We start from the raw sequence: 12,674 nt of genomic DNA on the forward strand, positions 1-12,674 counted from the left end.
GAGTATGACTGGCGCCGACAAAATATTTACTTTCACCTGACGGTCGCTGTGAGCGCGTCTTCGTGGCACTCCGCGATATCGGGCAAATAGGAATAAATAAAAATGTCCGTTCCAGAGCGCGCGCACACGCGAGATGGCAGGCCTCTAAAGGCCCCATGGTCGAGGCCGAAGCGATGTTATTGTCCCTTTATGGAGGGTTCCCGGCTCCGGAGCGCTTGTTTTGTTGGGGGCGGCCGGCGTTTCGGGTGGGTGGCCGATAAAAGGGAAAAAGCAGAAATGTGCGCCAATGGGGGACAGCGCAGGAGAAGGAAATGGCAAAAAGTAAAACGGTGACGGAGTGCGGGGGACGAGAGTGGGGCGTTTTCGGGTCTTCTGCTGAGCCATAGCCTCCTCTATAACTTCTAGAGGAGGCTATGGCTGAGCAGACGAAAAGGGCGAAAGCGGATGCGTGTGTCGTCTGCGCCACTGCTCTTCTCTGGGCGAGAAGTGGGGCGTAACATGTATCCCGATTTAGCGCCCATCGCCGAGACAGCTTTTCGGGGCATAGGGACGAATTCCCGATCTATCAGTTGGGAACACGTCGTTTCAGTTGATTCGAAAAAGAAATTGAATCATTTTGATGTAGGAGATAGTCGTTCAATGCCAAGAACTGTTATTGGCTGTGTCGCTTGCTCGGGTGCTGCGACATTTTGGGCGAGAAAATAGATATTTCGTGCGCACGTCGTTTCGATATTTTCTTTCCTAGTCATTGCCCCACAGATATGTGATTTTGTGTCGTCTTGCTTTCACAGTAGAGGCATCTTATTTTTTTACCTGAACTAGCTGCACTGGTGCAGCATATGTTTATTCTTTTTACTAATTGATACCCTCAGTATCACTATGTACGACACTGCGCTAATCTGCACCAGTTCAGGCAAAAAAAGAAAAATGCCCCTAGTGTGTTATGGTCAGGCTGTAGTGGCAACCGGAAGTTGATTTTGGGAGACCTCAAATCGCCTGCATACGGCATGGGCTTTAGAATATCACTTGCCACTGCCGGTGGCCGTTGTATACATTAGTGCTCGTCTATCCCAGCACCCATGCCCTGACGTCACGACCTACTTTACCAAAGCCTCTCAGAATATTGGTGTATAACTTAAAGCAGGCACTCAATGTTGTTATTACGAACAGCACCGCCATCGAATTTCTGTAATGCTAAGTCAAACAAAATTTGTAAAAATTGGTGCACTTTTAATGAATGCCCTTGTTTGGAGAAGGGAGACATGGGCGGTCTGTGAAGAGAGGTGAACACGCATCCCACGAGTTGAAAATATCCTGGCTTTTCAAAGCCCCTACCACTAATGCGACGCAGCTTGAGAAGAGCTTAGCATCCGGTCAGACTGAAACGGGCGGCACAAACCGTTCGCCACGTGCAGAATCGGTTCATCTGGTTTTCGCCAAGTAAAATGCTTTATTCTAAAAACGTGCAAGTCGGGCGGGTCGGTGAACAGTCTTCAAGGTCGTGCGCCCTTGAGAAGAAATTTCGCAGTGCCACTCAAACCGAATCCGTAGGCAAATCACCGCCAACGGCGGAGACAGGCCATTTCCGGGAAGGAACGTACCCCTCTGCCTCGACCAACGTTGGCCTCGACCGGTCACGCCGATGATTACAGTGTGACGGCAACTTTTGATGGGAAGGGCCCTGCCTTTTCAGGGACTAGCCGGGCACGGGCGCCACACGGTTTCGGGAAATAGGGGAGCAGCGCTGTGGCCCCGATGGAGACGTCGTGCTCACTTCCCAGTACGCGAGACAAAGGAACAATACGTGAGAGGTGATTACTACTTCCAAGGAGGACTGCGGGCTGAATTTAACTGAATAGGCCCTATTCAATTTAATTGAATAGACCGGTTCTTCCTAGCGACCGACACGGCGAACCTAAACTGGCAACCAGGCACTTCCCCTTAAATGTTTGGCTTTCGGGGAACCCGTGTAAGAAATAATTTGGTCATGTAGTCCCTCCCGCATTCACTTGTCAGCCGTGCCTTTCACGTGAATGTCACGGTAGCAGGCGCACGCTCGCGTCACTAATCTGCAGTGGCCGAAGCACCCCTTTTTCTTCATTTTCTTTTCATTTTCGTTGCTCCCTCTCTGGTAGCCTAGCGCTCTCCAGCGTGGTCAGCCTCAAACAACTTTGCCCCTTTCCTTTGAAAGCCTTTTTTCTGTGCACGTACGAACTCGGTGCAAACTGCCCGAAAAGAGGAAATAAAAACGTGCAGCTCTAGGAGGCACAGCCGCTCCCCAAGCAACTAGCTAAGGCCCCCCCCCCCCCCCCCCCCCCCCTTCCTTTTGTTTATTTCGCCCGTGGCGACTGCCAAGAATGGCGGACCGGCAGCCCACGCATGCGCAGATCGCTACTGGAAAAAAGGTTCATTTAAAGAAGCTGCGACATTGACGCGTTGTTTCAATTTTTCATCTCTTCACTGACGAATTTTGTGCTGCGCCTTATTTGGACTGGGTATGCCGTCATTGTATGGACAATGGGAAAATCAACTTGCTGGAATAATGTCTAGCTAAACAGTGGAGTGGAGGGTATTGTGACAGTCCCCTAAACTGTAATGGGAACTTTTTCCCAACGCCCCCGTCTCTCTTGCAATAGCCGTCGGGGCCGCGCGGCCGCCTGGGATGTCTTCGGGGGCTCGGATCTGAGGTCAGATAATGCTATCAATATCCACCCGTCGTCTTGACGGAGAAAAAACTGGAGCGAAGATGAAGCTAACGGTGTTGGGAGAGGGTCTGGGACATTTCGGTGCGCAAACTTTTCGGCGACCGAATTATCGTTGCTTGCTTGTTTGTTTGAAACAGCCGTTACCATTTTATTTCCGCATAACGTGAGTGATGAACCATAATCTAGCGCGGTGATTGCATCTTTACATTGACGCCGTGTTTTATTCTTACCAAGGAATTGAACATATGTACATTTTTGTTTACTACCTTGTTCACAGAACACGGCCCTGTGATTGAATTCTTTTGCACATATCTTTTTTTTTTTTAATTTACCGCAAGGCGTTAATTTATATTTGCTCATGTTTGCGGCGGGCAAATCGGCTAAGAGAATTAGGCAGTGTTTACGATGGTGTAATGCATTTTTATGCAGCTTTTTCTCAATGAAAGGCCCACTTTCACTATCCAAACAAAGCAGGTTTACAAACATTCGGTTTCCCCAAAAATGCAGAAAATCTTACGAAAAGTTTTTTGTATACGCTGCGCTGTTACGCTAAAATGAATGTGCAAACAGTGTTGTCGCTACCTTTTTTACCGACAAGTCTATAGGATATTGTCGTGGAGGAAGAACGCGCCTTCTTGAAAACAGCTGATGAAGCTCGTACGGGTTGTGCGTACGTACAAATACCAGTCATTCCCGTATTAGGGTTCTGTGTTTGCACGCGTACTTTCATCTCATTTTAATTCTTTGTCCCAGCCTCCACCACCGCCTCCCCACCCCCGTCTTTAGGTTTCAATCTCTCCCAGTTTCTCTTTCACTCATATTTTCGGTTTCCCCCGAAAACCTTACAGGCCTCCGACGCGTCACCGCATTGATGCAAGAAGAAGCTATGCGTCCACCGTGAGCTCACGCAACCTCTCTAATCCGCAACAAAAAGCCACCCGAATTTGAAGGACCGAGCTCACCGAGCGCACGCGGTCATGTTGACGGCGCCCACACTCCAAGAATCGCTCTTTCTTCGCCTTTGGTCGCCCCCATCAGCAATTAACTCTTCCAGTCGCGCATATCATGGACACCCAGACATACCTCGCTTTCTTCCATTATAAGAAGAAAAAAATTGAATAGGCTGGTTTGACGAGGGCTGCGACTGTCGTCTCTAAGTTTTCAACGTCCAGTTTACACAATGGAGAAGCACAAGCTGCGCCCCTCTCTCTCTCTCTCTCTCTCTCTACCAAGGTAGCCATTAGAAATAGTCTAGGTGGTGTTGCTTTTAGCCGGCGGTGCTCAGCCCTCTCCCCACCATTAGCAACGACTCTGTAACCGACACTGAATGCAACGGAGGGGAGATTGATGAAAAGCGAATGCACACGTGCTCAAGGTAGCTCGTTTCCCACCCCCCTTTTTTTTTTTCGCGGCGGTTTGGCGAGGAGAGGGGGGGGGGGGGGGTTGTATGAGAGATCGTAAATGGATAAAAAGCAGCAGCGTCTTGCAGCGTTGGATGAAGTGAAATCAAACCGCTTTGGTAACACTATTAGTGTTGTTTACATGAATGTTAACATAAAGCAAAAGGTTGAACGGAAGATAATTGACAACTTAAAATTGGGTTTTACGCGCTGATGCTCCGCCTCGGTTTAGCGTTCGTTTCCGCGCACGGTGGCGCAAGTACAACCCTCGAACGCAAAATCATATCAACTGACGAAATATTAAAGCTAAAATGTTTTAAAAGGACGCCTGGGACGTCCCGTACACCGAAATGTCCGCACCGGAATGTCCGGATCCCGTCAGCAGAGGACAGATGAGGACGTTTACATCTGCCGCCCCTCTGTCAATCGCGCCTGCGTTTTCCTGTGCAAGACGTGTGAAGGCTAGTACAGCAGTGGTATTTTGGTAGAGCGAGTACAGCGCTCCCCACCTAAATATACACAGCGCAAAGGAATAAAAGGCGTAATTTGGTGCCTCTTCACCACCACGCACCGAGGCCTAGGTGTAGCCGGCCTCCCGCCTGGCTTTCAACTGCGCAAAAGAGACACGGGAAGAAGGCGAAAAACAGACAGGACCCGCGTATTCTTCGCCTTCGTCCCGTGTATTTTCTTGCGCAGTTGAAACCATGGGCCTCTTTCATTTCAAAAATGTTCTGAGCACGCAAATGAAGAGACCACATGTCCCCCTCGTTTCTCGAGAGGTGCGTTCTATTACGCGCATCCCAGCTAACAGCGTTAAATTAAAGAAAAATATGAAAAGCTGTAGGAAATGCTTCCTCGATAAATGTGTGTTGCCCAAAGTGTTGCCCGCCTCTGTAGTTAAATGGCGGTGAGCATATGCCGTGATCTCTGCGGTAGCTGCGTTTTACGAGCTCTCCCCGCCGTTGCCGATGTAAAAAAAAAAAAGTGGTCCGCTTTTTTCTTTCTTTTCATAGGCCCCGCTGCGTATGGGTTCGTTCGGCGCCGACTAGTGCAGTGGTGTTCGGTGTGGTAGAGCAAAAAAAGAAAAAGCAGAGAGCGGTAGTGGGGGTGGCCGGTGGATGTTCTCTCACCGCTTTTGTCGTCGTCTCCGGTAGTTGTGTGGTGGGGTCGGCGTCCTCGGCCAGTGCTTTTGTTGTCCGCTGATTCTCACGGTCTGACGCAAGGGCGTTCGAATTCCTGTCGCATGATTGTCACCGCCCCCAACCCGCGCCCTTGACCCCCGTGCCGCGCGCTCTGTTGTCGAGTCCTCGTCTTCTGCACGCTCCGCGCATCTCGTCAGCGTCCCTTTCTTAGCAGTGCTGTGGCCGCGCGTGTAGATCAAATAACTTGCTTGCGTAATCAAACTACGTTAAAGACGGTGACTTGGTCCAGTTGTTGCATACTCAACGGAGCTGAAAAGGGCGCCAACAAACGGGACAGCACCGTGCGTTGTTTTTTTTTTCTTGTTCTGTCTGTTAGCGGCGATGGTTCGAGTTCCGGTGTGTAATCAATTTTTTTTTTTTTTCACCAGGTAGAGATATGTAGGTGTTTTGTAGGTTCCAATGTCGATGTCCTCTGAAAGAAGAACCTCTTTGTCTCAGCTTCTTCTCGTAAAATTCCGAGCAAGTCGTTTGTAAGTTCTTATCTGATGGTCATTCACCCTTGCGCCGGATGGTAGCTTCGAAGGAGAAAGACAACATTCTGGCAAAGCAATTGTGTTATCATCGTTGTCATAATTATGATGAAGCGCTGCGTAAGCTAGCTCAGTTCGCTTTATCGGTGCGTGCTGCGATATCCTCCATAGTGAGAGAAAAAGGCTGGGCGGAATTTTGTGGACACGTGGAGTTGATTAACTGCATAATCACTTCTGCTTGTATACGAAACAGTTTGGAATCAGACAGACCGTACACGGCATATTTGAGGCAAGCATTCAGTTGTAACTGCGGGATTTCTTGCTGTTAAAACTTTTCTTTTCTTTTTTTGCTTCTACTTGTTGATTTTGAGCAAACATTCTAAGAATGCGCGCTAAGTAGGCTCCACTTCGAACGTCGGGTTGGGGTATGATTTCGGCGGGTATTTCCGTTGCGCGCACCTACGCATATTCTCAAAATGTTTCAAGCTCGCGGCACTCTGTGAATACTCACCGATGGTTTTTTTTTTTTTTTTTTTTTTGGGGGGGGGGGGGGTGCTTTTTAGCCAGATCGATTACAACAGCCACATGAGCCCCTAAATTAAACTGCCGTAAGCCTAAACTCCAATTCTATTTATTGTAAATAGCGGACTACAGAATTGGTCGTATTTACTAAATACGACCAATTCTGTAGTCCGCGCACTCGGATGGCCTTCTTTTTTTTTTTTTTTTTTTTTGTACTTCGCACTAAAATCACGAACAAGATCCATGCACTCGCTTTTGAATTAAACAGCCGAAACCGGAACTACTGTAAACTTGAACTACAGTTCTTCATTGCAAAATTTCAATTTAATTACCTGCTCAATTTCGAAACTACCTCAGCGACAGGCCGACGGAATTCAAGTTTAGTACGGCAGTCGACGCACATATCTGGCTAGGTTCGATCCTCGGAGGTCGGCACCCGCGGGGGTTCTGCCATTTGCCGGTTTGAATGAGCGCTCTCGTTTTGCGCACGTTCGTCAAATATCGGAAAAGTTGTGATCCGCTAACGAAAGCATCATTGAGGGTGGGCGAATGAGGGTGACTTCTTCAACCTAAATATTAGGGCAGTGCACTTGCCACGCCAAGGCTCCACTTGGTCGGTGCGCGGCACACTTATTACAAAGCTCTGTGCGTGACGGAAACGAGGGGGGCCACCGTTCCGGCCGACGGTAACCTCGTGGTCACGAGGCGGTCACGAAATCCGGCGTGCACTGCACGCAACGGTCGCCCAACGGGAGTCGTGCGAACCCGCGGAATAAGCGGGCACTGCGCGAATGACGCCTGCCGCCGGCTGGACTCGCGCAACTGCGCCCGATCGTGCCCAGAACGGGCGTTCCGCTGTGCAACGGCGTCGTCGCTGCTTTTATTTCCCGCGCGGTTTCCCTCCTGTCCACGAAGAAGCGAACGTTGCGCGGAGAGTGTGCGGCGCGATTGTCGAGCAGTGAGCGTAGCGCCACCCGCGGCAGGTTTGTTGCGCAACTCGCGCGCTCTCGTTGACGGTGTCGGAACGGAATGTTTTTCGTTCCGGTTTCTGTTCAGTTCCATAAATAAAAGTTCCGTTCCGGTTTAGCTCCGGAACAAAAAAAAATGGTTCGTAACGGTTTCCGGTCGTGTTTGCACGCAAGAAAAATGGGGATAGATGAAATTATGTAGAAAACATTGACAATTATCAAATGATGCTGGAAAAAAAGATTAAGTGATGCTTACCAGTTTTCTTTTGTGAAAATGTCCGTAAATGGATCAACTGCATGCGAAAATTTTGAGGACACTTACAGCTGCAAGTGACGCTCCGAGTTTCCACTCTGGTCCCCAGAAAATACATGCCGGCGGTTCTCAACCCGGTACGCAGGTTTGACTGAAACGCTGTCGTAGATGAATGAAAAATCTTTGATCAATATTTGTTCTGGGGCGAATTGTCAATTGCAAACACTCCAATCTTCCAGAGAATGAGCGTGTTGCGTGAGTACGTACGCTCCATTCTTGAGTATTGGGACCCAAACACTGCAATTCCTATGGATAAATTTGAGGCAAATTCAAAATCCGCATGTGTGCTTAGTTACTAGCTCATATAGTTGTGATATTATCATTACACTTTGTCTCATGGAACAATTTGAAACTCCAGTGTTTATTCTTAAAGAAGATTGTTTGAGAGGAACTAGCAAAAGACCTCCTCTGATACAGTCAGTACCTTCAGCCATTCCCCCTATAAATTCAGACAAAGGAATAACATAAAAAAAATGGTGAGTATTCACGGTGCACCTCCACATTCCAAGCATCTTTGTCTAAAAATTATTAAAAGTAGAAATGCCTTGCCTACCACTGTCTTTCTGGCCCAAATGAAATTTTTTTTCCCTGCGGTCTGGCATCCCTTGCGCACAAGTGCAACTTGTAGCTGTTTCAATGGGTGCGCGGCTGTAGTCTGCTGTTCTCGCTGCTTGTCGTGTATGCTGGTGTTCACGCCAAACATTGTATTTTTCCTTCTTTATTCTTATGTCGTGTTTCAGAATATTCGTGTTTATTGTGAGTGTTGGCGAATAAAATGCCACGGTGTCTGCGCTGCATGCATTTGCACCGGAATGCTCTCCTTTCTAGAACCGTTCTAAAAACTCCAGAACCTCTAGAACCGTTCAACGAGAACAGTGTCGTTAAAACAAGAACAGTCAAGTTGGTGACGACAGGGTGACACCCTTTCCCTATCAAGCAAGGATTGCTCGTTTCGGCATACAACGTACGCTTGAAATGTCGGATAAGATAACAGGGCGTGGCCATATTGTGTTAACAAAACATAACCAAAATGAACCCCAAGATATTGTTTGTGCCAATATACACTTATATCCTGATTACGCTAATACTGACTCATTGGTTGTTGAAGTCAGCACAAAATGCAAGTTTCCCTCATATAAAATATATCACCAATGGAGTCTTCACAATCCGGGTAGTTTCTGTACATTTGTTTTATAGCCCAGAGCAATTTGGCAGCCCCTTTAAAATGAGCCTTTTATTTTTCGGCAGGTTAGTTACTGAAGAATGCCAGAAAAATTGTAAATTTTAGTTTTCTTGAAATTTCGTAATGTTCGCTTCGATTAGAAAATATTCACTTCAATTCGGAACTCTCTGAGCATAATCATTATTCATTTTGTCTGCTCCAAAAGCAAAAATCATCGCTAGCACAAAAGGAAAGTAAATAAGTGTTTGCAGGGTGACTTACTTGCTTTACTGAGCGTCTTTAATGAAGATTTGCGTCAGTACAGAGCTTTAAAAACAGATCAATATTCACAACGGCATAGTTTGCGTATTTTAGACATATGTCACTTCCGTACTGAAATAAGAAAAAATAAAACTTGCTTGCTAGAAAGGTGGCATTATCTAGTGACAACTGGATCAAGCAAGGTGCGTTTCTTGTTTATTTTTTATCTCTGTAAGGAAGTTATTAATTTTTAAAGGAAGCGAACTAGGCTGTTGCGAACATTTCTACGAATTTGTAAAACGCTTTTTATATCGATACACGATGCTAATTTTTAAGCTCGTGAGTCCTGAATTAGCAAGTCCCATAGGAATGTGATCAGTGGAGACCCCCTTAAAAAGGAACAAGGGATACCGTGACAGGCTTGCATAGCAGGCAACCCAGCTCAAATTGCGAGACAGAATTAAGAGTTGGGTCGGACATGTAATGTTGAGAAATGACAACTGGGGAACCACCAGGGTAGCAAAATGGCCACCAAGAGCTGTGGCTGGAAGGGGAAGACAGATAACTCGGGGCCTGTACGCCTACCTCCGTATGCCATTTTATGAAAACCTGAGCCGTATGTCGTTTACTGCACTTAGCAATACCGTTATAGCATTTTTTTAATAAAAATTAGGTGCTGGTGCATTGTGCGGAAGGTACCTTGTATTTGCTGTCATGCTTTATCTAGGGAAGCGTCTGAAGTGTACAATATGGTTGAAAATAGATGTTCCGGTTGTGTACGAATTTTATCATGCTGTTTCTGTTGCCCCTAAACATGAGTTTTTTCCTTTAATTACACAGTTTTGTTGCTAACGCTGACCCGTAGGGGTGGCGAGGCACATCAGGCAGTTGTTAATGACAGCTTTTCTCTTGCATTCCTCCATTCTTCTTTTCTTTCTTTGTCTGAAAAAAAAAACTGGGATAAAATGATTGATTGATATGGGGAAGGCCTTCGTCTTGCATTGTACGTCAACAAGCTGGTGTATTAATTAACAGTCTGTGTTTGTTGTGCGCGCGACGCAGGATGACGATCGAAGTGGAAGGCACGGAGCATCCCGAGACGGCCGCGGAGTCGCCCGCCGAGGCGGCCGTCACAGCCCCCCTGGAGGGCAAGAACAAGAGCCTGGACGAGATCGTGGCGGGGCTGGGCTCGACCGATGAGCTCAAGCCCATTGACGGCGTGCCCATCACTGAGGAGGCCAAGACGGCCGGCAAGGAGGACTCTCCGGCCAAGCAGAAGAAGGGGGGTGAGAAGGAGGATGCGGAGGACGAGGAGGAGGATGACTCTGAAGAGGAGGAAGTGCAGGAAGCAATGGTCCAGATCGAGATGGTGCCAGGCTGCGTGTCGCAGAAACGGGCGCCACCAAAGACCCGCTTCTGGGCTCGGTGAGTATGCATGTGTTGCTTGATGAGGAGGTGGACCTGGCCTTGCAAACACCAGCAGCGATTGCTTCGTCTAATCGATGCCGTTATCGTACCAAAAACACGGAATGATGTCCTCCGAAGTGGCGTGTCGCAAGCTTCCAGAGATCGTGAAAAAAGTTTGTCCGCTCCAGGTTGCTTTTGGAACAGTCCATAACGAGAGGATTGCCAGTTTCTTTGGCAGGGAGGAAGTGTTTTGTATGGAAGAGATGGTACGGATGCTTGCGTTAATTGTGAATCGTCGTTTGGTGTCTTCTAGAGGGCGCCTCTGTCGTGAAGGCGTCCCCATAGCTTTGACTTTGCGATTCATTCTAAACGTCTGCACCAAATCATTTCCTGGCAATGCATGTTGTCTCCATGGCAATGCATGGCAATGCATGTTGGCAATGCATGCGCTATGCCAACTGCGCTATGACTTCAAGCGCAGGTAGGTCTACAGATGCGCCTTATATCTTTCCCACTACCTTCTTCAGTCATATGGTGCTGCCATCTAGGAGAGGCGAAGCGAAGTAGTTCATCATGACGCTAATGAGCGCCGACAGTTGGCGTCTCGATGCCAGGGTCTTCGTGCACCCAGGACGCGGGTGATTTGAGGCACCCTCCGCCACCTACTGCTTTCGGTTTTGGTTTCGGTTAAGTTTCGTTCGCATGGTTTTCATGGGGCTGTGGTTTCAGCCGGATTTACGCCATGTTCCAGAGCGTCCAATTCAGTGTCTAACGTTGATGCGTTTAACGGTGCCATGTCGACGTAATATAAATAGCGATGTGCAAGTTCGTATGGATGCACAACAAACATTTAAATGCTCCTTTGAAGGCACATTTCACTTTCGTGTTTTACCGATTCCTATGAAAGAGGCATCAACCACTTTATTATCTCGATTAAATGTCTGGAGTTTATGCTAAGAGTGGCATTATCGTCTTTTTAAACTTCTATTTTGTTGAAGGCCTCTTCATCTGCGCTGTTATTCCTTTCCCAGCTGGTTCAGGAAGGGCAGCTTCACGCCAAAGTTCGGCAAGACCCGGTGCCGTTTCGAAGACGCGGAGCCCTCGGACAAAGACAGCGGGCTGGCCAATGATGACCAGAAGGACGCGAACCACACGGCCGACGAGAACCACAAGACCGACGCCCCGGTGAACGGCGGTGGCGGTGAGCTGCAGGACAACAAGAAAGACGCCGACGGCCACAATGTGAAGTCGTCCTCGAGTTCCACGGACGTCACCGTCCCGGCCGGCGAAGCGGCGAAGGCCGACGAGAAGCAGGCGGAAGGCGAGGCGGCGGCGGCCGACAAGCAGCCGGTGCGCGGCTGGTGCGCGGCTTTTAACTGGCGCAAGCGGTACACCCTGGTCAGCGCCGCAGTGGCCGTCGTGATGCTGGTGATCCTCGTCCTGACGTGCTCGGTGCTCTCCCGCGAAGCCCTCGGGCTAGACGACTGGAGCTACCCCATCGCCAGCACCGAGTGCGGCCTGGTCGAGGGACACTTGGAAGAGGGCGTGTTTGTCTACCGCGGGATCCCGTACGCTCTCCCGCCCACGGGCGACCGCCGCTGGAAGCCTCCGCAGCGCTTCCAGAACGTCGAAGACTGCTGGACTGGAACGAAACAGGTGCGTGCGTGTTTGGTCCCCGGCATTACACATTGAGCTGTCTACCATTTTAGGGTTTGGTGTTAGGCTTGGTGGGTTAGGGGGACAGCCAACAAATTTTTGTGACTTGTACGCTGTTTGTGCAAAACTTTGGGGCTGAAAAGCGGTCGAAAAATCGTTTTCTGGAAAATGGCATTTTTGGCATCCACAGTCATCTTTCTATCACTCTGCAAACTTTCTCATCAAAAGGCACCATGTTTTATTGTAAATAGCATTTTAAAGTGTACTCTACAGCTCAGCTCGCGCAGCATTCGATGGCAAAACGGCACTGCTCTTGCAACGCAAAGCTATTGCGAATTAGGGCTATATTAGCGCTTCCTTTCCCGTGTGTGGAACTTTATTTTTGCTAGCAGTGGCCCTCGGATATCTCGGCACCCAGAGCAGGTACAACTAATTTTTTTTTTTGCTAATGATAATGATACCTAAATGTGTGGAGCATACAATGTTCGAAACAAGTTTTTCAAATGGAAGCTTTGGAGAATTATTATTGTGTTCCATTGACACCACCTGTGAGCCATTTCTGGCCGAGCGCGGGAGGGGTGAAGTTCAGTGTGTTGTAAAATGACCAG

At 48.4% G+C, this 12,674-nt stretch overlaps 1 protein-coding gene across 3 annotated transcripts in view; it reads left to right on the forward strand.

Annotated features, from left to right (window-relative positions):
• Positions 1–12,674, forward strand: part of Nrt (Neurotactin) — a 37,716-nt gene that overhangs the window by 1,497 nt on the left and 23,545 nt on the right. For all 3 annotated transcript variants that reach the window (XM_077696158.1, XM_077696159.1, XM_077696161.1), the window contains exons 2-3: positions 10,066–10,428; positions 11,442–12,066. In XM_077696158.1, coding sequence (XP_077552284.1) covers positions 10,067–10,428; positions 11,442–12,066 — 987 coding nt within the window. In that variant the 5' untranslated portion in view covers position 10,066. The remainder of the gene's footprint in view (positions 1–10,065; positions 10,429–11,441; positions 12,067–12,674) is intronic.

The sequence above is a fragment of the Haemaphysalis longicornis genome, unplaced genomic scaffold, assembly GCF_048455015.1.
Source record: "Haemaphysalis longicornis isolate Haplotype H1 unplaced genomic scaffold, Haemaphysalis longicornis Haplotype H1 scaffold_18, whole genome shotgun sequence".
In the NCBI taxonomy this organism is placed as follows: domain Eukaryota; kingdom Metazoa; phylum Arthropoda; class Arachnida; order Ixodida; family Ixodidae; genus Haemaphysalis; species Haemaphysalis longicornis.